This window comes from Myotis nattereri, assembly GCF_964212035.1.
Source record: "Myotis nattereri genome assembly, chromosome: 4".
Taxonomy (NCBI): Eukaryota; Metazoa; Chordata; class Mammalia; order Chiroptera; family Vespertilionidae; genus Myotis; species Myotis nattereri.
In genome coordinates this window covers 53,825,360-53,848,354 of record NC_138079.1, presented here as the reverse complement: position 1 = coordinate 53,848,354, position 22,995 = coordinate 53,825,360, and the positions used below count along the sequence as shown (strand labels likewise).

The 22,995-nt window shown below is 38.8% G+C and overlaps 1 protein-coding gene across 8 annotated transcripts in view; it reads left to right on the top strand.

Moving 5' to 3' along the window:
• The window catches only part of MCTP1 (multiple C2 and transmembrane domain containing 1), a 442,261-nt gene that overhangs the window by 254,104 nt on the left and 165,162 nt on the right, over positions 1–22,995 (top strand). For all 8 annotated transcript variants that reach the window (XM_081088724.1, XM_081088723.1, XM_081088722.1 and 5 more), the window contains one exon: positions 3,950–4,043. In XM_081088724.1, the coding sequence (XP_080944850.1) occupies positions 3,950–4,043 (94 nt within the window). The remainder of the gene's footprint in view (positions 1–3,949; positions 4,044–22,995) is intronic.

Below are 22,995 nucleotides of genomic sequence, written 5' to 3'. Positions count from 1 at the left end.
ATAACTGAATTTAATAAAGATGTACCTTATCAGGCTGTGCAGATAACATGAAGTGCTGGTACTAATGCTCTACAATATTCTTCAAACAGATTAGCAGTCTGTGCACTTCAGCAAATTTATTCTGGCTATCTCCACTGAATCAGCTGTCTGCTAATGCTTGTACAACTCATCCTCCAATGGTGTCCTAATAAACAGTTTAATGAAGGTGACTTAGCAAGGCTAAATAGTATATATTTTTCAACTACCTAAGAGCCTAAGGTATTGTGAAGCATCTTCTAATACATAATTGCAATTATGAAAATTGTTTCACATTTTGGTACCTACCAAAATATAGTCTGCTGTTAGCAGAAGAGACCCTCATGGATTAAAAAAATGTAAAGGAATTAATATATGTGTTAATATAAAATTATTCTAGGTATTATAATACTATATTTCTCAAATTAATATTTGATACTATGCCAAATTTTGGAATAATACTGCAGGCTAGGTAATTAGAAATAATCCAACTATTATTGATTTTTTTTTTTTTCATTTTGCTGGATGGGGTTCCTTAAATTGGTCATTTCCATTCAGAATGTGAATATTTGTTTCCACACCTTTTTTCAAATGTTATTATTTCAATAAAATGTAAAATATTATGTGGATGTTCCAGCTAATTCTCAGATTATATTCTTCTCATTATATTAAAAAGTGAACCATATTTATACATACTTTTTTTTTAGCCCTAAATTTCAAGCATAGGCCTGTATCTGTCTCTACAGACATACTTGCCAAAAGCCACTGTATGCAATAGCTCATGTGTTATAATTAGGCATAGCAATACAAGGGCAAAGCCCTATATTTTAAGGTTTCAATGTGTTTCCTTTTTATTATATAGATTATGAGATGGATGAATGAATGCTGTATCACATCTGAACTATCACTTGTTTTAGAGCAACATATAAAGGAGGTTATTGGGGAAATTATTGATATGTTTTCCTGTGAAAACATGTGCATTTTTGAAAATTTAGGTTAGATTTAAGAATTTGGTTGTGGTAAGGAAGTAAATGAATTGGCCCACTCTCCTATGAAAGAGCCTGCAAAGGCTTTCCATTGCTGTCAGTCAGCGGTTCATTGCGGAGCACTGAAGCCCCACAAATTAAACAGACATTACTGTGTGAGCCATTATTTGATCACCACATTCTGAAAAGATGGCTAATTCCATTTTTTTTCTTTTTCCCCCCCTTCTTTTGGGGGGAGGAAAGCAGGGAAGGTCAATAGGGGGCGAGTAGTAATGGGTGGTAGACCAAGAGCGATTGTCTGACCTTTTCAGAACGGGTATGCTGAACCCTTGCTCCCCCTTGTCACAGTTTAAAAACCAGAGGAGCTAGTTTAGAGAAGAAGTTGTTAGCATTCCATTTTTATTATGACATTTCACAGTCATCTGATTTAATGTCCCTTGACCAGATTGTCCACCGTGAGACGATGGGCTTGAAATGTTATTTAGAGCATTGATAAAAGGTGAGCGGTTCTAAGATGACAGCGAGTCATAAGGCTGGTGGTGTGACATTAATTTTCTCCATAACAGAGATGGAATAAGACGTCACGGTGACAAGCTGTCAATCAGCCCTGGCCCCTCAGAGCATCTCGATGCCATAGGATGGGGCATTGCCTCTCCCGTAATAGAGCTGAACTGAGATGCTCTCCCTGACAGCTGCTGCGGCCATAGAGAAAATATATTATACAGCCTTTCATTAAAAAAATAAAGAGGACTCCTCTCCAGAGCATTTCAATCTTTTCCCATCTATTGAGGGCTGAAAGGATTCACAGCAAATCATGCATTCCTCTACTATGGAAATTTCTGGCTTCAGGAGCCATCTAGGTTTTGAAGCCTTCTGAAATAACCATAAATAACAAGGCAGGAATACCTCTTGACGAAGCATTACTTAGAGTTGTAATTTTTTTTAACTGGTATATTTCGGTCTTGGGCTTTTTGGGAATTCTTATCATACTCAATATGTCACTAGCCTAAACAGCTGAAGTTCACAATAGATGACTGAGCGTCAGCTGATTCAAGGGAATGAAACCCACAAACAATAATTACCTCTCCAAAAGGGAAGCAGAACACCGGAGCGGGAGCCCCCGAAGCTGTGTCTGTGCAGTGTGGTTAGCGGTACGAAGCGATTCTCAGACCCGAGGACTGATGTTTGTTTCAGTCACAGTGGAGCTTGGTTCAAATGGCTTAAGAACAGGAACCTTTTCGGAAAATTCTTCCCCACCGTTAGGACAGGAGGCTGACCTGGCTTACAGCACTCAGTGAGCTCCGAGATAAGAAGCTTCCCAAACCTGATCGTGACCGCATTAGGGAGACGACATGCCTACAAACCTCTGGATTCTAATACTGCTGTCCACAGTTCCCACTTCAGGGCCTTGTTTACAGTAATTTAAATGGGGAGAGAAATATCTTTTTATTGAATACCTATTATCCAGTAGCTTAAACTGTTTGGGGAGATAAACAGCCCTTTAAAAACAATAAAAGATTAAGAGCTAATCCTCGGGCTAAACACCTTTTTTTTTTAAAGTTAGGTTATGAGATTGCACATATATCTCATTTCCTGCTCTTGATGTGAGGAAGTCATAGCTCCAGTGTAAACAGTGACTGGTCATATGGGACTGATAAAGTTAATATCGCCGTAAGCTTCGCTTCTCAGTATTCTCACATGCTTAATACAGGATGCAAATGTTCTTTGGTAACATTTGAATAGCTAAGTTTAATACAAAAGTATGCTATGTTCCCTGGTCATAAAGCATTTTAAAGATTATGATAAATACTTTGATTTACTGAGTAGAAATGCTGATCTTGGCATAAGAAAAATCCTATAATTTGTAAATAAACAAATGCATATAAAGTTCTATAGGTTTATTTTACTCTTTAAGTATTTGTGCCCATTAATTAGAGCTTTGAATTACTGTATTAGTATCCCTATTTTAATTCTTCTAGTACTATACTTATTAAAACACTGCCATTATTAATTTATGAAATTAAATAGGTATTATCATCTGGGTCTGATTCTATCACAATTTCTCTACTTCTACTTCCGTACATACTACATTCATAAATAAAACTGCAAATTTAAGAAAAATTACTCTTCACTTTTTAGCTCATTTTTAGTGGTCAATTTTATTTATTTATTTTTATAAATGTGTGATTTAAATTGATTTTAGAGTGAGAGGAAGGGGGAGGGAAAGAGAGAAACATCAGCGCTTGCCTCGGGTACCCATAGCAAACCCCAGATACGTGCCCTGACAGGGAATGGGATCACTGGCAATCCTTCGGTGCACAGGACAATACTCAACCCACAGAGCCACATGGTCAGGTCCAGTTTGATTTATTTTTGAGGATTTTATGTCTTCTACCTAAAAGGTTTATAGAATACCTCACCAAGTCTTTTAAATTAAATATAGAAAAGTCTTTCAATAATTTAACCTCCATTTAGCACATGCAATTTCCAATGCTCATTAAGGAGAAAATAGTAGAAAATATAATTAATTTAATGTTGACTTTTTTACTCCCAAAGTCTGAAGTAGTATATAACCAACAATTTAAGATTCAGTATTAAGAAGCGTGAGTCTCCAAACCATCATACTCATGAGAAGCTTTGGTAAAGGAGATCAAAGGAAAAAAAAAGCAGTCATATCCTATTTTATAAGTTATTGTTCACTAACTACCGATAATTATTTATGGGGAAGAAATGTTGTGGGGTTTAAATGTGTGTGTATGTGTGTGCGTACGTGTGTATGCACACATTCATAATGGTGGAAGGGTAGTCTGTATTGAAGAAACACCAATATCCTTTGAATCACCTAAGCAGCATCCTGAAATCAACCATAAAACTTACTGTTTTCTCAGAACACTCTTTGAGACTGTTTAGGACCTTTCTTTTCTAATACTGACGTTGGGGTCTTTCAGAGCCCATTGCGGATATTTCACAACCTGAAAGATGTGGGATTTCTCCAGGTGAAAGTAATCAGAGCAGAAGGATTAATGGCTGCTGATGTGACAGGTAAGAAATGATGCAATTGCCCTGTTGTGTGTACATATAAATATAGGTGATACAGACTTAGATGTAGATATAAATAGAAGTCAAGCACCATGCAAGGTCTTTGGCATTTAATGACTGAACTCTTCGGTTTACCTGGTTGGGTTATCAAAGTAGATAATATAAAGTTTCAGTGTTGATCTTACAAAGATTTGCCAGCCACCAATTTTTATATTGCCAGTACATTTTAAAATAAGGGTAATATGTTAAAATATAAATAATAAAAAATAAAATAACTTTTGAATTGTTGTCTTCTCCAAAGTTCAGTCAGCATAGGGGGGATTTTTCTTCCAGCTTTTGTCATTTTGGAGTAATGCTGTATCTTCTCTCAGGGGGTATCACCTAAGATGATACCATAGCATCAACACAAACATGCATAATATTCATTGCATAACTCATTGAAAAGTTTAGATGAATAATACTCAATTACTTGGTATGAACTCTTGGTATTTGGGTTGCTGATCAAATTTCTTAGTTGCCCAAATTCCTTAGCACATTCCAGAGATAATTTTGGATCTAAGCTAAGCATCCACATTGTTCTACATATTTTAAAACAAGAAATATGTCTGTGAAAATGCCAAAATTAGTCTTCTCTCTTAAAGCTTTCTGATTTGGGTATTGCTGTTTCTATAACATATTAATTGGCTAATGGTAATTATTTTATCATATTCCAGAATTAAATCATTATTTTGAATTTGCAAGTATGTGATCATTCATTAATTGTCTAATTTCACAGGATTCTGGGATGTTTACTCGTATACAATTTCTTAAATTGTCCATCTCAAAACAGATAATAAAAAGGACTGATCTAACCAATTTTTATGCAAATTAAACTGTTTTTGAAAGAAAGATACACTTATTTGTGGAAATATGCTTACCATTATATGTTCAGCCAGTTGACCCTAGAATGGTAGCTGACTCATTTGAAGGGGAGAAATGACCCTTCTACTATCTAAAGGCTTGTAAATCCATTACGTGATGAGTGGAACCCTTCTTTAATTCATCAAATCAAAACCTAATTAAAAGATCACATGCCTTAAAACTAAAATAGCAGATTTCTGCTCAAAAACAGCAATATTTAAATAATTTCATATTGCATATTATCAAGAGACTATTTAATGTGTGATAAAAATTAAAATGTTGAGAGTTTACAGTTTCTTTAAAGAGGTAATTGCCAACTTATTTGTAGGCCAGAAGATAATAACAGTTATCAAATATTCTTTCAAAATAGGCCTACCTGAAAATAGCAGGAGAGAAGGTAGTTTGTCATCTTTCTGGATTTATGCTGACGTGGCTCCTGGTACTAAATAATTAGTGACTGCTAAGCTTATTCATTTTCTTTTTTATCTCTGATGTAGTTGTAATCAAATTAATCTGGACATGATGATTTCTTTTTTTATTATTACTATGCTGCATATATTATTGGAGCTAATAGTCAATGATAGATAGATGATTGGCTAACTACTCGTTTTCTGTTCACTTTGGACATTAACTTGATGACTGGCACAGGAACACAGTATTGCTTTTACCCCAGGGAGGTTTCGCCTAGCCTGCGATTCCCAGGTAGATTCGGGAATTCAGGGCAGTGACATTCTCTCTTGGGAGACACCTTCACTTTCCTTCAGGATTTTCTGTAGGGGAGGGGAGCACCCAGTGTTTGGCTGAAAACACCTGAAGATAGAGAGAAAAGCCTAGATAATCAGTATCTCAGAGGGCACCTAAGTGATCTGAACTATTACTGAACATTTATAGCGGGCGCAATAATTTGTTATAGAAAAATTCAAGTCCCATTTACTTTACACGCTCAGCTACCTGCCCATTGCACAGGTTGCATGCAATTATGTAGCTTGTTTTTCCTGAAGAGAAGCTATCATTACTTTCAAAACTCATGAATATGCACACTATGTTAACCCCGTTGGCCCATATGCTACTATGAAGGTTAAAGTACAGTCTTTCAATGCTGAGAAAAATAGATATATTTCTTTCCAATGTTTATAATGTCCTAATATGTAAATGAATGTGAATAACAATAGCCTTCTTCCTAGGAATTCAGTGAGACATAATTTTTATCTGATAAAATAAACGTTAATTTGGGGAGTACTAAATAACAGATTCTTCATTTTTCCCCCGCCAGTTTTAGGGATATAAATCTAATGATTTCTCATTCCACACTGACCTTATAATTTAATGTGCTCTGAATTGAACAAGAGAGATGTTGAACTATTCAGGGGCAAGAGGATAATTCAGTCTTTGACCTTGCTCACTCTTGGACCTTTTGTGGTCTTTATGACATTTGTGATGGTGGCAGAAACTGAGGAGTATATATTTACATCGGAAATATCTGAATACAATACCAATTTTTAAAATAATCCTTACTTCTGAAAAGGATAAAGATTTATATACTGATCCTTCCTGGTCTTTATCATTAAGGTTGGGGCACAAATAAGCTTCTTATATACTTCATCTCTTACTTGTTCAAAGAAGTACTTAAAAAATGTGTTGTATATCTTCATGGATAATCATAGTCAGGCTCTACAAGATATTCAGCAACACTTTTTTAAAAAAAAAGGGAATTGAGTCAATGGTGCTGTCTTCAAATCCGCAAATTAGCATCCATTTAGGAGCATTGTGGATAGAGAGGGGAGATTTAAAATCTCTGATAACTCTCTGTGCTAAGTGAAGAGTATTTTCTGATATAAATGAAGCTATTACTATTAGATGCCCAGTTGGCTTCAGAACTTTTTTTTCAATAGACAAATCGAACAAGACACACTTATATTTGACCAACTTTGCTGTATTTTAAAAATATTTTTAATGATCCAAAAATAAAGTTAAACTTCCATAATTTAAACAATAATTTTAAATTACAGTATTTCATCATTTAACATGAACACAGGAAAAAGAGAGGCTATAATCTTTTAAGTAGCCATCAATCTTACCGCACTTCCAAAGAATTTTTCCCTTTCAAAATGTAAAATTTTTCTTTTGTTACAACACATTCATTGAGAAACATTGTGATACTGTATTAACTCTGTGTGAATAAAGAGCAATTGAGACTCTTTGAATGAGTGCGCATAAAGCACAAATTACTTTTTAATGAAGCCCTCAATTCTTTCCCTTTCCACAGAAAGCCTATAGCCTTGTTCAGCTGAGCACCACTACAGTGGGTCACTTCAGTTAAGCCCCCAATAAACTGTTGATCATTGAGGGTAGTTTTTTCTTCAGTCTCAATAGCCTAGTGTTGGACAGTGCACTTCAAATCATTAAGGTTAATACAGATTTTAAAAAGAGATTAACTCTGGTGGTTAAGGCCTCAATTTACAACTCCCACACATACACATGCATTGAGCAAGGCACAAGAGTGGATTGAAATTTCAGTCAAATTGTGGGCTGCCTTTCACAGCCTGAGAAAGTGGCACTCTGGTTTTCAAAGTTGGTCAGCTGAACTCTTTGGGAGGGAAAAAGTTTGATTAACTGAAAAATACTGTGCAGTACAACTTACTTACCTCTCAGGCAACCAGTGGAAAGGTCAGTGTCTCTCTGTGCCATCAAAGCAAAACCTAGAGACTGCCTGGCCCTGTGTTCACTGGGGAAGATTCTCTCTCCCAATAAATCAAGTGTCCTTAAAACTGAATAGATTGTGAGAGGAGAGAGACCAATGCGGGGGGGGGGGGGGGGGGGGGAGAGCTATTTATTCATTTATTTATTGTTGGTGGAAAACAGTTCATGGTGGAATTTGCCTTTTCTAGCTTCTAATTATTCTTTTCTTTGGACGGGTCCTAATTTCTGCTTTCAGCAGGACATATAAAGTCTTCTATATTGAGTGAGGCTTTCTTTGCAGAATATTTAGACCTGGCCGATTAGTTCGTTCTTTTAAGTTCTAAGAGAAAAGAATTCTTTCCTCAGCCCCTCCCCTGAGCTCCCAAGGAAGAGGTCACGGTGTCCCCAGGGATTCCAGCCACTCAGTTTCAGAAACAGTGATATGGGAGCACTGTGAAACCCTTTCAAAAGATGCCCTACCTTTTCACTCTGTTAAAAGGTGCTCTACTCTAAAGCTTCTGCACCCAGGTGAATTGATATATCAAATGAATGAACCACCTCATTCAGGAAACGAGAGGGAGAGAGAGAGAGAGGGAGGGAGAGAGAGAGAGAGAGAGAGAGAGAGAGAGAGAGAGAGAGAGAGAGAGAGAATTTTACAGTTAACATAATCTGTCACTGAAATGGTCCGTTTAAATGAGCATATCTTTTTCTAAAGCAAGGCTCTGAATATAGACTGTGTTCAGCTCACCAGTCCCATAGTCTGGAAACCTAGTAGTTATTAAGCGCGATGTTTACTACCCCTTTATTTGCACAGACTTCTCTCATGTTTTTTTTTTTCTTTAGGAAAACCATCTTCATTGTTGGAAAATATTTAAGTAGCAAAACAGCAGAAAAAGACATGCTACAGTTTCCACCCCCCTTCCCCCCAGCTTCCATGAGAGTCTTATTATCTTAAGAAATAACAGTTAGCAGCTCAGATTCATTAGCAGAGCTAAATTTAAGCCCCAGTTGACAGGCTGCCTAGAAAACATTTTGTTTTGCTGTCTGTGGGCTTTAATTAAGATGTGTTCAATTTCAGTCCTCTCAGTCTAGCCCTCCCCCCTCCCCAACTTGCTGTGTCACAGACGGGCGATCAGACACTTTTAGATGGTCCGGCCCATGACTTTGACCTTCTGCGCAGTCCAGCGTTCCCTGGGGAACCGTTCAACTCATGAGGTCTGATTTCACACTTCCAGGATGCCTCAGCTCTCTTAACAATGACAGGGAGACAAAGCCCTTTAGAGCAGGCCGCATGGGGACTTGTTTAAATTGGAAACCAGAGAGGAGTCAAGGAACAAGGTTATGGGCTACAGAATAGTGCTTTTAATAAAGAGCTCACAGCTCTGGCTCAGCTCAAAGAGGTCTACCTCTGTACAATTAATTGAGCCATTTATCTGGAGCATCTTAGGCCTCTACTTTCTCACAGAACTGCGTGGTAAATATCAGCGAAGAAGCAAATGAGATATGCATGAAATGAATTTTAACACTTTGATTACTGTGCCTCCAGTCTTCATTAAAAGTAAATTTATTTGTATTTCTGACCTCATTATCAGTAAGCTGCCTGCATTTTTATTGGTTGCTGTGATTTCCAGCTTGAGTGTGTCATGAAGGTGTATTTTATACAGAGATTTGGATTTATTATTCTTGGTATTTTCCCTGAACATTATGAGTCTATTCAGAGAAAGAAAGTGAAAAGGTATCTGTACAGAAAAAAAGCAAGTCTGTTCTTTGAAAGTTTTATGTACAGTTGGAGAAATGCTAAGCACATATACATACTATTGTCTTTTAAAAATTAATTTTTGTGGTTTGCTCAAGCAAATTGTATAAGACATATGCAATTGTTGCTTGAGTGGCCCTCAGAATACAATAGGTTTACTGGGAGAAGTAGGTATGTTGCTTCTTTTACAAAATTGTAGCAGTTTGAATTTTTAATAGCTGGTTACTCGAATTACCATTATCACATTCAATAACATTGATTATATCTGATAAATGCAGCCTTGGGTTTTATGATCATTATTTAAAATCTGTGTTAGAAGAGGAGAAAATATATGTCCTTTAAATGCTGCATAGTTCCATTAAAAGTACTATAATATATAAAATATAGGGGAAGTCCTTCATATTTGTAAATTAACAGGTGTAAAATCATTAACCAAATAAAAGGGGTTATGTATGGATGTCATTCTTAATTGTTAAACGTTTACTGTCTGAAAATCTGAAAATTATACTGCTTGAAAAAAAACCCTACATCTTACACAAAATGTATTGAAAATTGCCTAAGCAGCCAAAACCGGTTTGGCTCAGTGGATAGAGCGTCGGCCTGGGGACTGAGGGGTCCCGGGTTTGATTCCGGTCAAGGGCATGTACCTGGGTTGCGGGCACATCCCCAGTGGGAGGTGTGCAGGAGGCAGCTGATTGATGTTTCTCTCTCATCGATGTTTCTAGCTCTCTATCTCTCTCCCTTCCTCTCTGTAAGAAATCAATAAAATATATTTTAAAAAAAAGAAAATTGCCTAAGCAAAGTATACTTTATTCCCGTTATATAACAAGTAGAGGCCCGGTTCACGAAACCTGTGCATGGGTGCGGTCCCTAGCCCTGGCCAGCGATCAAAGCATGAGTGTCTGGCATGGAAGGGCAGGTCCCAGCTCACCTCTGGGCCCTGGGCAGTACCTCGGCCACCCGGCCCCTGGGCTCTTCCCTCTACCTGAGTCATGGTGCCCAAGGCCCCATGTGGAGATGTGGTGAACGTGGCCGGACGCCGTGGGCTGGGGTGCAGCGTGGGCCGGGGTGCAGCGTCGGCCTCTGGGCCGCTCAGTGGCTCCACACGGAAGCCGGGCGGGCAGCTCGCTCTCTCCCGGCCGGCCTCGCAGACCAGCTCCTGTGCGGCGGGCGGCGGCGCGTGTCCCCACGTCCGCCGCCCTCCATGGCGTTTATCCAGAAGCAGCAGCAGGAGCAGCAGCTGCAGCTCTACTCCAAGGAGTGGTGAGCACAGGGCCGGGTGGCTGGAGAGGGTCTGCGGGTGGAGAGTGAAGGACCCGGCATGGTGCCTACTCCGAGGCCACGGCCACAAGCACGCTTGGCACCTTGGCCGGGGCTTCGGCCAGAGCTCAGGGTCAGGGTGGAGGCCGAGACTGATCGGGCCGAGGCCACTGGGGCAGGGCAACAGGGGCAGTGAGAGCAAGCTCGGCGGACACCCTGCATTCTCACCACACTTCCATCCCCGTCACCCCCGCCCCCAGGTAACCAGTGAGAGGTCACAGCCCCCTGCCCGGGCACACGGGAGGTTGGTTGCCACCACCCACGCCCAGTTCCCCAGCCCAGCCCAAGGCTCAGCCCTGATCTGGCAATCAGGGCCTGCTGTCCAGGGGGAGAGGCCAACTGCCACCATGACAGGCGGGCAGTGGGCCTGTTGGGGCCTGCCAGCCGGGGGAAGGGACCCGGGAGGTTGGCCACCAGCCCCAAGGAGGAAGCCGGCCCTCACCCCCCTGAGAAAGGAGCCATGTCTGCCACCACCCACCCCGGGTTCCTAGTCCCAGCCTGGGGCCCAGCCCGGATCAGGTGATAGGGGCCTGCTGGCTGGGGGGAGGACCACGAGAGGTTAGCTGGCAGGTCCCATCCGGTGAAGGGGCCTGGGGACCAGGGTCAGCTCCTTTGTTGAGTGTCTGCCCCCTGGTGGTCAGTGCACATCATAGTGACCACTCATTCCAGTCATTCCGGTCGTCCCTTGTAAAGGTCGCTTAGGCTTTTATATATATAGCTGTTACCCCGTTTGCTTTTTAATAATTAAGCTTATCGAGAAGACTATAAAGCAGATAGTATACTTTGAGAAGAAATCTCATCCAATTTATAATGCATCCAACACCTGACATTTTTATCATTATAATATACCTAATTTAGAAGGCAATAATATCACACACATATATGTTAAATATCTTAATACTACATAAATTTCTTTCCTAAGAATGAGACTAATGAAAGAATTAAAAGTAATGAAAGCAAATCATTGTTTTCATCATTTTATGTCACCACATAGATATAAAAGTTGCTTCATTTTTATAATTGCATTTTAATAATCATAATCTAATTATAGAAATGCAAAAGTGTCCTATCAGTTGATATAAAAATAGTTGTGAAAAGAGGAATTAGAATGGTAATTTAACACAAAGACTGGTGAGGCCTGCGTATGAACTAGTGTTTTACAGGGAATTGCAGAAATCATGTGTGATTCATATGCAGGTCACATGGTTTGAAGATACCGCTCTGGAAGAATAGGTAGGATGACAAAAGAGATTAATAATTGGGTTTGATATGCTCTAGAGGTGAAGGACTATGGGCTGAAAAAGTAGTGGTCCCACTATCAATGGCAAATGAGGGGAGGAGAAATACTATAAAATAATTAATTGAGTTCTGTGGAACTAAGATTGCAAAATGATCCTCCGAGTAAAGAAATGGAGAATTGCTGATTTGCTTTAGAGGGCTAGTGCAAGATTTCACTGAGTGCTTGAAGAAATGCTTTCAGATGCTAGCACCATTGTTTAAAATTAAGCTATCATTTATATTTTGTTACATGATGATACAGTTGTGTAAATAAGCAATGCCTCTCCTAGAAAATTGGATTTGAAAAATGCTGCAGAGAGCATCTGAAAAAAAATTACTAGAAGAAAATTTGGATTATATGATAATACAGTTAGACACATAAACAGTCAAGCCCAAAGAGTGATTGTATGAAAGGGTTGATGTCAGTGGGGATGCCAAGCACAGGAATACAGGGCTCTGTCCTTGGTATAACCCAGCGTTTGAAATGAATAAAACTATTGAAAAAAAAGACCGTACCCTTTTATGTAATGATGTTTACTTTGAATTTATATTAGTTCACACAAACACTCCATCCATGCTTTTGTTCTGGCCCTCCGGTCCAGTTTAAGAACCCATTGTGGCCCTCGAGTCAAAAAGTTTGCCCACCTCTGGTAACCTGTTAAGCCTATTTACTAATGACTTTGAGGAGATAATTGGCTGCTTCTTTATCGAACTTGCTGAAAGGATAGTTAATTCATTTGATATGAGCCCAATCTATATATGTATATTATATATATTATATATCCATCTGTATACACAACATTATATAACAGGCTTAATTCAAACTGAAATAGGCTTAGATCAAGAAGATATTATTAAAAAGTACAAATGAATATAGTCAATAATATTGTGTCAAGTTTACATGGTAACAAATGATTACTAGAATTAGTGGAGTGATCACATTTTAAGGTATAAAAATCACTATATTGTACACTTGAAACTAATATAGCCAATATAAAATTGTATACCAACTATACATAAATAAACAAACTAATAAAAACACAAATCAAAGTTTTTTTTTTAAATATGTTTTTATTGCTTTCAGAGAGGAAGGGAGAGGGAGATAGAGATAGAAACATCAATGATGAGATCATTGATCGGCTGCCTCCTGCATGCCCCTTACTGGGGATCAAGCCCGCAACCCGATCATGTGCCCTTAACTGGAATCGAACCCGGGACCCTCCAGTCCGCAGGCCAACGCTCTATCCACTGAGCCAAACCAGCTAGGGCACAAATCAAAGTTTTAACTGGGTACAAAACAGTGATGTCTTGTTTTAACAGTAGGAAACATAGAAAACATTTTAGGGTTCGAATTAAGGTTTTTTTTTTAAAAAAATGTATTTTTATTGATTTCAGAGAGGAAGGGAGAGGGAGAGAGAGATAGAAACATCAATGATGAGAGAGAATCAATGATTGGCTGCCTCCTGTGTGCCCCACACTGGGGTTTGAGCCCACAACCCCAGCATGTGTCCTTGTCCAGAATCGAACCTGGGACCTTTCCGTCTGCAGGCCGATGCTCTATCCACTGACCCACACTGGCTAGGGAGAATTAAGTTTAAATTCCATGAGAGTGAATTACACATGCATCAATTTTGTTCCATTGAATAAAAAGGCAATGTTGATAATGATACTCTTCTGGACGCATCTTCATCTTTAAAGAAAGATATTGACAAACTAACTAGAATATATTCTCAATTGGGATATCTGGTGTTTAAAGCCAACTCTACTGAGAATAGTTCAAGGAAAATGATAATAATAATAATAACAACAACTAACATTTGTTGAACCCTTATCACATGTCAGACACTACCCCAAGCTTGGTAAAAGGATTATCACCACTAATCTCATTGCAACCTAATTAGATCCTGTTATTATTCCCACTTTACAAATTAGAAAACTGAGACGTGGAGAGGCTAAGTAACTTCTTAAACTGGCGTGCCGGGAAGACACCATTACAACTGTTTACACTATTCCTGCTTTCTGTCTGCAGCTGCAAGGTAGACTCCACATACTCAGTTAACTGAATCAAATGCCCACTCATAGTGGTATATCTGATTGGTACAACCTAAGTTACATCTGCAACCCCAGCTGCAAGAAAGCCTAGAAATGTCACTTTGGCCTTGTGGCCTCTCTAATTCTAAAGAGATGCTAGAAGGTAGATAGAATATATGCTCAGCAAGGCATCCACACTAACTAGTACAGGAGGGTGGGTAATGAACATTAGTCAGATACTAAGTAACAGATGCTGTGCCCCCTTACACCCATTAATTTATTTAAATTTAAAAGTTATTACAGTGGGAAAGGCATAGAGTAAATAAAAGCTACAAAGACATAGTTTTGTGCACAATGTAAAGAAGCATTTCTCAAAAGTTATAATTGCCAAAAACTAGACGAGAACATTCCAGTGGAGGTGTTCATTTCCTTGTCACTGGAACTGTTGAAACAGAGCCTGTATGACCTCATGGTTGCAGAAATGTTCAAACCCGAGATGACCTTTTGACCTTGGCTTCTAAGGCTGCTCTCCTGGCCCTCAGAATCTGAGTTTTTGCAGTAGGTTCCAAGATGAATAACAGACTTCTGAGTGAGTGCATATTCTGTAGAAGAGAAATCAAAATGACAAAGATATCATTCTAAAGACAGAGCTTGACAGATGACAATTTTCAGCTTTATTGCCCCAAAATATATAAAGATTTAATCACTTGATATAGTACTTAATTTTTTTAAGTTTAAAGAATTTTATTTCACTGCAAGAGGTCTTTTAAGCTAACTACTTATGGGGAAGATATCTGAAACATCAGACTTTTCTGTGGAGCACCTAATTGAATATATATTTACTGTAGGTCCTAAAGTATCTACAAGAGCTTGTAAAGACAAAAGAGCTTGTAATATATTTTTATACTCATTTTAAACCAAACAATGTGTTCCTAATCTTGGAGTAAATACTTGAATATCATTTCTATATTACATATTAATTGAAAATGAAGTAGTCAAACATTTTACCATAATTATCTAGATTCTTAATAGCTTAGACATAATTTCTTCATAGTCGCTCCTCAAAATTATAAATTTCATAGTCTTCCTTTTCTTACTTTTCAAGTTTATCTGTTTCATTGTATTTCTTAGTCTTTCGTCATAAATTTTAAGCTTCCAAACATATACCACGATGATTCAATTCTAAGACTCAAGAATGCATCTAGTTATACACAATAAGTATAACTAGATATACTAGAATGTAAGTATTCTTTTGCAGCTATTTTCTAGATTCCAGGGGAAATGAACTCATATTTACACAAAGCTTTATTTCCATTGTTCTTTGTCATGGTTCTCAAAGTGTGGCCCAGGAACCTGTGGCAATCTCCAAGACTCTTCCAAAGTTCTATGAAGTCACAACTACTTTCATAATAAGACTAAGATGTTCTTTGTTTTTGTTTTGTTTTTTCACTTTCACTCTCTTATGAGTACTCAATAGAATTTTTCAAAGTATATATAATATTTGATCACTCAGATGTTAGCATGTCATGAATTTATTATGAGGCCTATTCCAACCACCCTAATTAAATTTATAAGCTGTGCCCCTCCTCAACATTCTTCAAACCCCTAATCCTGTTCTATTTTTTTCTGTTTTGTATTAACATATATCACTCTTTAACATACAACATAATCTAGTTATAATATTTATTCTCTTTCTCTTCCCTCACCACTGCAAGTAAATTCCAAGAAACCAGAGACCTTTCCTTTTTTAAAAATTGATATTTAGAGAGTGAGGCAGGGAGAGAGAGAAAAACATTGATGTAAGAGAGAAACATTACTTGATTGCCTCCTGTACCCACCCTGACCTGGGGTTGATCTGGTAACCTATTGGTGCATTCGATGACACTACAACCAACTGAGCCACCTGGCCAGGGCCAGAGACTTTTCCTTTTTTGTTCATGGGCCAGTCACATAGTAGACACTCAATAAACACTTGTTAAATAAATCAATATATAGTTTTATTATAGTCAAATTTTTTATTTTGTCCTCCTTTAGGCATTCTAAATTGATTAGAATGATTGATTTAAATATTGAAATCATATATGAATAGTTTTATTTCATGATAATAAGGAGGGCATCATAAAGTCTTCAATATGAAAAAAGATAGATTAGATCTAGTGGGCCAACAGCCACAATTCTAAAGGGTCAATTTTCCTGCCACAGCGAAACCTGCTCATGACTGAATGAGAAAAGAGAAGCTCTATTATTATTATTATTATTATTATTATTATTATTAAAATACATTTTTATTGCTCTGCCGCCTCCTGCACGCCCCCTACTGGGAGTTGAGCCTGCAACCTGGGCATGTGCCCTTGGCTGAAATCGAAACCTGGGACCTTTCAGTCCGCAGGCCGGCACTCTATCCACTGAGCTAAACCAGCTTGGGCAAGAAGTTCTATTAATATTGTTCAGTCTCTGAATCAGATCCACTGGGAACCTAGGGAAGAATATCAGTTAATGTAATTCTACCAATCAGACATTTAAAATATGTTTAGGTCAGACAGTGAAAAGGGCTAAGGTCACAGCCCCCACTCCTGTGATAAGGGGAGGATTGGAAGATGTCTCCAACATACATTGTTTTTTGTTCTGGTGGATCCTATGAAATTTCCTCACCTATCACATTGGTACATGTTATGGTTGAAATTCCAGTTTGTAGAAAGGACAGATGGCAACCTTGATTATAATTTTTTACTTTTTATTTATTATTTTTATTTTGAGGAAGGGAGAGGGAGAGAGAGATAGAAACATCAATGATGAGAGGGAATCATTGATTGGCTGCCTCCTGCACGCCCCCTACTGGGGACTGAGCCCGCAACCCGGCATGTGCCCTTGACCAGAATCAAACCCGGGAGCCTTGAGTCCGCAGGCTGATGCTCTACCCACTGAGCCAAACCCACTAGGACATTTTTTTTTAAAATTAAAGTATAGCTATTTCAAACTGTGGCAACTAAGGAAATTAAACCACAGAGCTTAGTTTGTGCAAGGTGGGCCCAAAATAAAAGGCCCCTGTGGGTATGAATTGCTTTCCAAGCTGCTCAAAGCCTTCTGTGTTTACAGAGACATGGCAACAAAGAGGTGGTCACTGGTTTCCTCCCCCCTCCCCCCCCACCCCATTTTTATATAACATCACATCCTCAAGCAGACTGTGCTACTTGTCAGCAGCAAAACGACCCTGGACAAAGCCCACCACTGATGGATCAGGATTAACTTTCTATTCTGGGAGTAAGACTATCTCATTCAGTATCTTCTGAGTGACTTTAATGTTCAAACCAGTAGTTTGCACAAGCTGAAGTCATTCACTTGCCCATAAAACAGGTAGCAATCAAGCAGGGGTGGTACAGACTTTCCCACAGTTCTTTATAAGTATGTCAGTGTTGTGACCTCAAAGATCAAGAGCTAAACAGTGAGAGAGAATTAGCCAGTCCATGCACCTCATTTAATCCTCAAGGCCATTTTGAAGTTCGCCAGAAAGGATGCCCATTGGAGATAATTCTGACATTTGTTTTTATTGTTGTAGGAATGCCTTTTCACCATCAGAAGAATTGAGATAATAGAGGATATGCTTTAAAATCTGTTATAGATTTAGTTTTATGAGTTAGGGTAAAAAAAAAAGTATTTTTCCAATTTTAATTCCCTTGGGAGTTTTTCACCTATAAAAAAATCTAAAGAAAAAAAAATAGCTTCATGTATTTGCATTACAGAGACCCAATGAAAAGGATACACAAATAGATTTAAGCTAAATATCCCTGATTATAAATTGTTAATCTTGTTTTTATATAATTGTCTTTCACGCCTAAAATTGCTAGTGCTAGAGGTGTGTAATCACCACAGATCACCAGGGCCATCTCCATTGGGGAAAAGTCTTCCCTTCCTTTCCCCTTCCTGTTCTAGTATTAGAGACTGAGTCGCTTCCTTCTCGTTGCTGCTCTTAAACCCATCCCTTACCTTTATTACAGTGCTTACAACCCGGCTTTATGATTGTGTATTTGTATGTCTATCATGCCCACTAAATTGTGCATGCTTTGAGGGTTGGACTATGTCTTAATCAGACTTATAATTCTGGGGTAGGATAAAGAGCAGACACTTAGTAAGTAATTAATGCTTCACAAGGTATTCCTATTTCTTCCCAGAAACTTGTCAACATGGAAAATTGCCATGTTCTCAAGGAAAGCTAAGATTCTCTGCTAGCTGTCATAGCACTTCCTGAGACCAGCCCCACGGCCCTCCCCCTCCCCCAGCACTGCTGCATCTCCTATCTTGCATCCAAACCCAAATCCCCAGTTTCATGTACTACAAAGGGCAGGAATAGGCACTTTTTGGCTAAAACGGTGGACGTTAAGGAAGATCCAATCGGTACTCATGGGTCTGCTTTAGTCTTATGACAAGAATGAGTTAAGAGGGAAGCAGAGATTATGTAAGCAGTGTTCCCATACATTTAGGCTCTTTAAATAGCCAAAAATTATCAGAAACAAAATACCAATTTTGGATGCTGCCTTTATTATTTTGCACCCCTAGCCATACTGCACTGAATAAAAACATTACAGAGCATGGCAATGCATCACTCTCTAGAGCAGGGGTGGGGACCGTCCAGCCCTCAGGCCACAGAAGGCCTGTGAAATTGTTTGGCCTGGCCTGGCCCTGCCAAGGCATTAGGGGTGAGTGAAACAAATGTTTGACCAAATATAGCAGGCTAATTTTTAAGTTGGTAATTTTGCATGGCCTGCAAATGATGTTATAAATATCCAAATGGCCCTGGACAGAAAAAAAGTTTCCCACTCCTGCTCTAGAGCTTTACAGAGTACAAGGCACTTTGTAGTCATCAACACTCCATCCTGTAGTCAACCTCGCTCGATCAGCAAGCAATGCAGCACAGCACAGGGCCTAACTGGAATGATAAAAGGATGAAAGGAAGGAATAATTAAGGAGATAATTAATGGTTAAATCCATCACTGGTATTTCTGTGATTGTTTTCATTTATTTAAGTGGCACATAATCGGGGCTGCAAAATTTAAGAACTGAAAAGCCAGTCATTTAAAGCATCATTTAGCAAACCAGATAAGCACATTAACTGTGTGTAGCCACTTTTTAAAAATAAAACTGTAGTGTATACTTTTTAGTAGTAAGTTTATAGAATTCAGTATTGTACGTTTACTACTATTTTGGTTGAAATTGCTGTTAATTTTATTGCCTTTGAATCATGCAGTGGCAAACGGATAGTTTCTAAATTGGTCAAAAATAACACACTGTGAAGGTAATGACATACTCTTGGCATCCATTACTGATACCTGTAAAAAGATAACTTTTTATAGGGAAGGGATAAATAGAAGGCAATGTAAAATTGCCTACTTTTCCTCTTTGTCAGATTTTAGATATCCGGTCTACGTACTTTATTGAATACATCTTGACCATGGGAAAAAAAAAACACAGGCTTGGCTAAGGTCAATGAATTGTGTGTGTTTTTTTAAATCTCCAAATAATAGTATCAGGTATAATAGATTGTTCGATATTGACATTTGCAAATCCTGTTAGTTTTACCTTCAAAATATATCCAGAATCTAACTACTACCCATCACATATTATTGCAGTAGCCTCCTAACATTTCTCCCTAACACCTCACCTCCATTGCCTTCGCTCTATCCATTCTCCAAATAGCAGTAATCAGATCATGCCTCACATCAGCTTAGGGCCCTCCAAAAGCTTCCCCTTCCACTTAGAGTGATAGCCATATTCTACAGAGGCCTGCCATCCTCTTCGGACCTCTATGACCATGTCATCTATCGCTGTCCCTGGCACAATCCATTCCTCAGTCACACTGGCTTCCTGGATATTCCTAGAAACATCAGACACAGTCACTTCTCTGACTTGCCATGACCTGTTCCTCTAGGTAACCCAAGGCTCACTTCCCGCCTCCTTCATTCCTTTGCCCATGTCACTTTGTCAATGAGACCTTCTTTGGCAGCCACTTTAAAAACTGCACTTACATACCAGCACTTCTCATCATCCTTTCCATTTTTATTTTTCTCTATAGTATTTACCACCTTATAATACACTCTAAAATATTATTCATTATCTATCTTCTTTCCGAAGGTAAATTTCTTGTATCCATGGTTGTTGTTTTTTAATTGTTTTATGCACTTATATCTCCTCAACAATAGAATACCGCCTGATACATGATAAGTAATAAGTGTTTGTTGAATAAATGAATCCTATCGAATAAAGAGGGAATATGCAAATTGACCGTCGCACCATCACAAAGATGGTGGCGCCCATAGCCATAAGATGGCAGTGCCCCATCCTCTCAGTCCTGCCTGAGTTCCCCCAGTCCTTTCAGCCTGCCAGGGGGCAGCAGGCACATGGTTCAGCCGGATCTGCCCTCAGCCCCCCAGCTGCCCACGGCCGGCCCGAGGCGCAGGCATGACACCTCAGATGTCAGCTGCCCAGCCACCCAGGGTGGGCCCAAGGCACAAGCAAGCCTCTGATGGTGGCTCCGATGGAGCCTTAGCTGCCCAGGGCTGCCTGAGGCTCAGGTAACCAGGGCCGGCCAAGGCTTGTGCTGCCGGCAGTGGCAGCAGCAGAGATGTGATGGGGCGTCACCTTCCCCTGATTGCCAGGTTGCCTCCCACCCCTGAGGGCTCCCAAACGGTGAGAGGGGGCAGGCCAGGCTCAGGGACGCCCCCCCTCCAGTGCATGAATTTTCATGCACTGGGCCTCTAGTCTATGATAAAAATGTTAGCCAGTTCTTCCTGTGTGTGGCCTACTAACTACTAAGTTATGACATAGCTATTTGGAAACGTCTTACCTAGTGACTTGCATTTAAATATATTTCATTGTAGGAAACAGGGACCATAGGGATAGGGCAAGGGCTCTGCGGGTCAGATAGACCCAGGTTTAAAAAACAGCTCCACTACTTATAACCTATGACCTGGTGAGCTACATAACCTCCCGGCCTCAGTTTCCTCATGTGTGAAATGGGGATAGTAAGAGTTCCTTTCCCATGGAGTAGTCGTAAAATCTTTAAGCAAACGAACATAACACATAATATTGGGCTTATAATAATATAAAACCCAGTAAATGTTTGCAATTATTATAATAATAAGCATTACAACTTCTCTTTATTTGCTATTTTTTTTGTAAAATATTTTACAAATGTTTACTCTTTTGAGTAGGAGATTTAATTCAAAATATGAATTATTCCTTATATTTTTTTGTACTTTAAGGCACATTTTTATGTTTTAAATATTTCTGCTTCAAAAGACATTAGTTAAAGCTCTTATTTATTGATGCCCTGATAATGTGCCAGACATTCTGCTAGTTATATTCTAACTATTATCTCTGCAAAGAGCCATTATTGTCACTACTTTTTACATAAGGGAAAGGCCCAGGATTATGGAGTTAGTGTTCAATCCCAGTTTGTTCAGCCTCCGAAATTTAGGCCTTTCCCCCCAGGCCTCCCACTTTGAACTTCAGTTTCTTGCCCGGTGCTCTTGGAAGTACATGGAGTGTTTGAGAATTTGAAAGGTGTGGTGTGGCTCAGGTGAGGGGCTGTAAAGATCTTGAGATTGGAAGTAAGACGGAAAGGCTATCTCTCATGCCATACAATGTGGATTTTAACCTGTAAGCTCTGGAAAGACATCAAAGGTCTTGAAAATAAAGTTTCAGAGAAGAGTAAAATGTCAGAACTTTCCAGGATTGTTCATGTCAATGACCAGAGTTCAGTCTTTCATAAAACTGTAAGCACCTTAGGAGTGATGGATTTTAGATTGAGAAAAATCAGTGTAAATTAAAGCCATCTTAAATAGGAATTTGGTCTATCTTAGGCAAAGACTCTCTTAAAAAGATGTAAGTACCGCCCTAACCAGTTTAGCTCAGTGGGTAGAGCATTGGTCTGCGGACTCAAGGGTCCCAGGCTTGATTCCGGTCAAGGGCATGTACCTTGGTTGCGGGCACATACCCAGTACGGAATGTGCAGGAGGCAGCTGATCGCTGTTTCTCTCTCATCGATGTGTCTAGCTTTCTATCCCTCTCCCTTCTTCTCTGTAAAAAATCAATAAAATATATTTTTTTAAAAAGATGTAAGTACCATTATATTCCACAGAGTGTCAAATGACATGGCCTCTTAATTATATTGCTTACCCATTTCAAGTTATAAGATAAGTGCAGATAGGACAATATTTTTGATAATGATAGCATGCCACTGGAAATTAGAATAGCAAAATGACTGAGAAGTGGCATCAATGAGTGCTCAACTTATTTTGGGCTCCTCTTACTTTAACACCTTTGTTCCAATAGAAAAGAGTGACTGAGAGAATTAAGTAATGTGATGATAGATGACTAATAATGGTTTTCCCAAGGAATTGCTTTGAGAAATAATTAACTAAGAAAATGTGAATAGTCACTGCCTTGTGGGCATAGGGTTTGATAAATATATTTGTTTCTTAACAAGATGTGGGAAGTGTTAAACATTAAGAACAGATTTAGTTTCTTTAAGATCTTTTAGCCAATCACTAACTCCAGATCTCTTTTTGTCACCAAATAAAGATACAGTAACAAAGAAGGTAGTGATTTACAAGAATTTCCATGGGGTAAATTAAAAGAATTGAAAACTCTGTACACAACTGAATATAATTCCTGTGGAAAAAATCAAATGAAGATTTTCAAACTCTACTTGTATATGTTTAAAGTACATTTTTCTCCATAGATATTGGTCTGTGGAGTTAGTCTTGTGTTTTGCTACTGGAGAGGTGGTACAGTTTTGATTGAATCTATTGCATATTGTTTATCACTTGAGGGCAAGTAATACCAAGTGAAATGAGCCAGAAGAGTAATTGAAGTAAAACAAGTGAAAATAGGGGAACAAAAATACCCCAAATTGCTATCTTTATATAACTTTTTTTACTGAATTAAGATTAACATTAATGTATGAGAAAAAAATCAAAGGAAATCCAAGAAAGA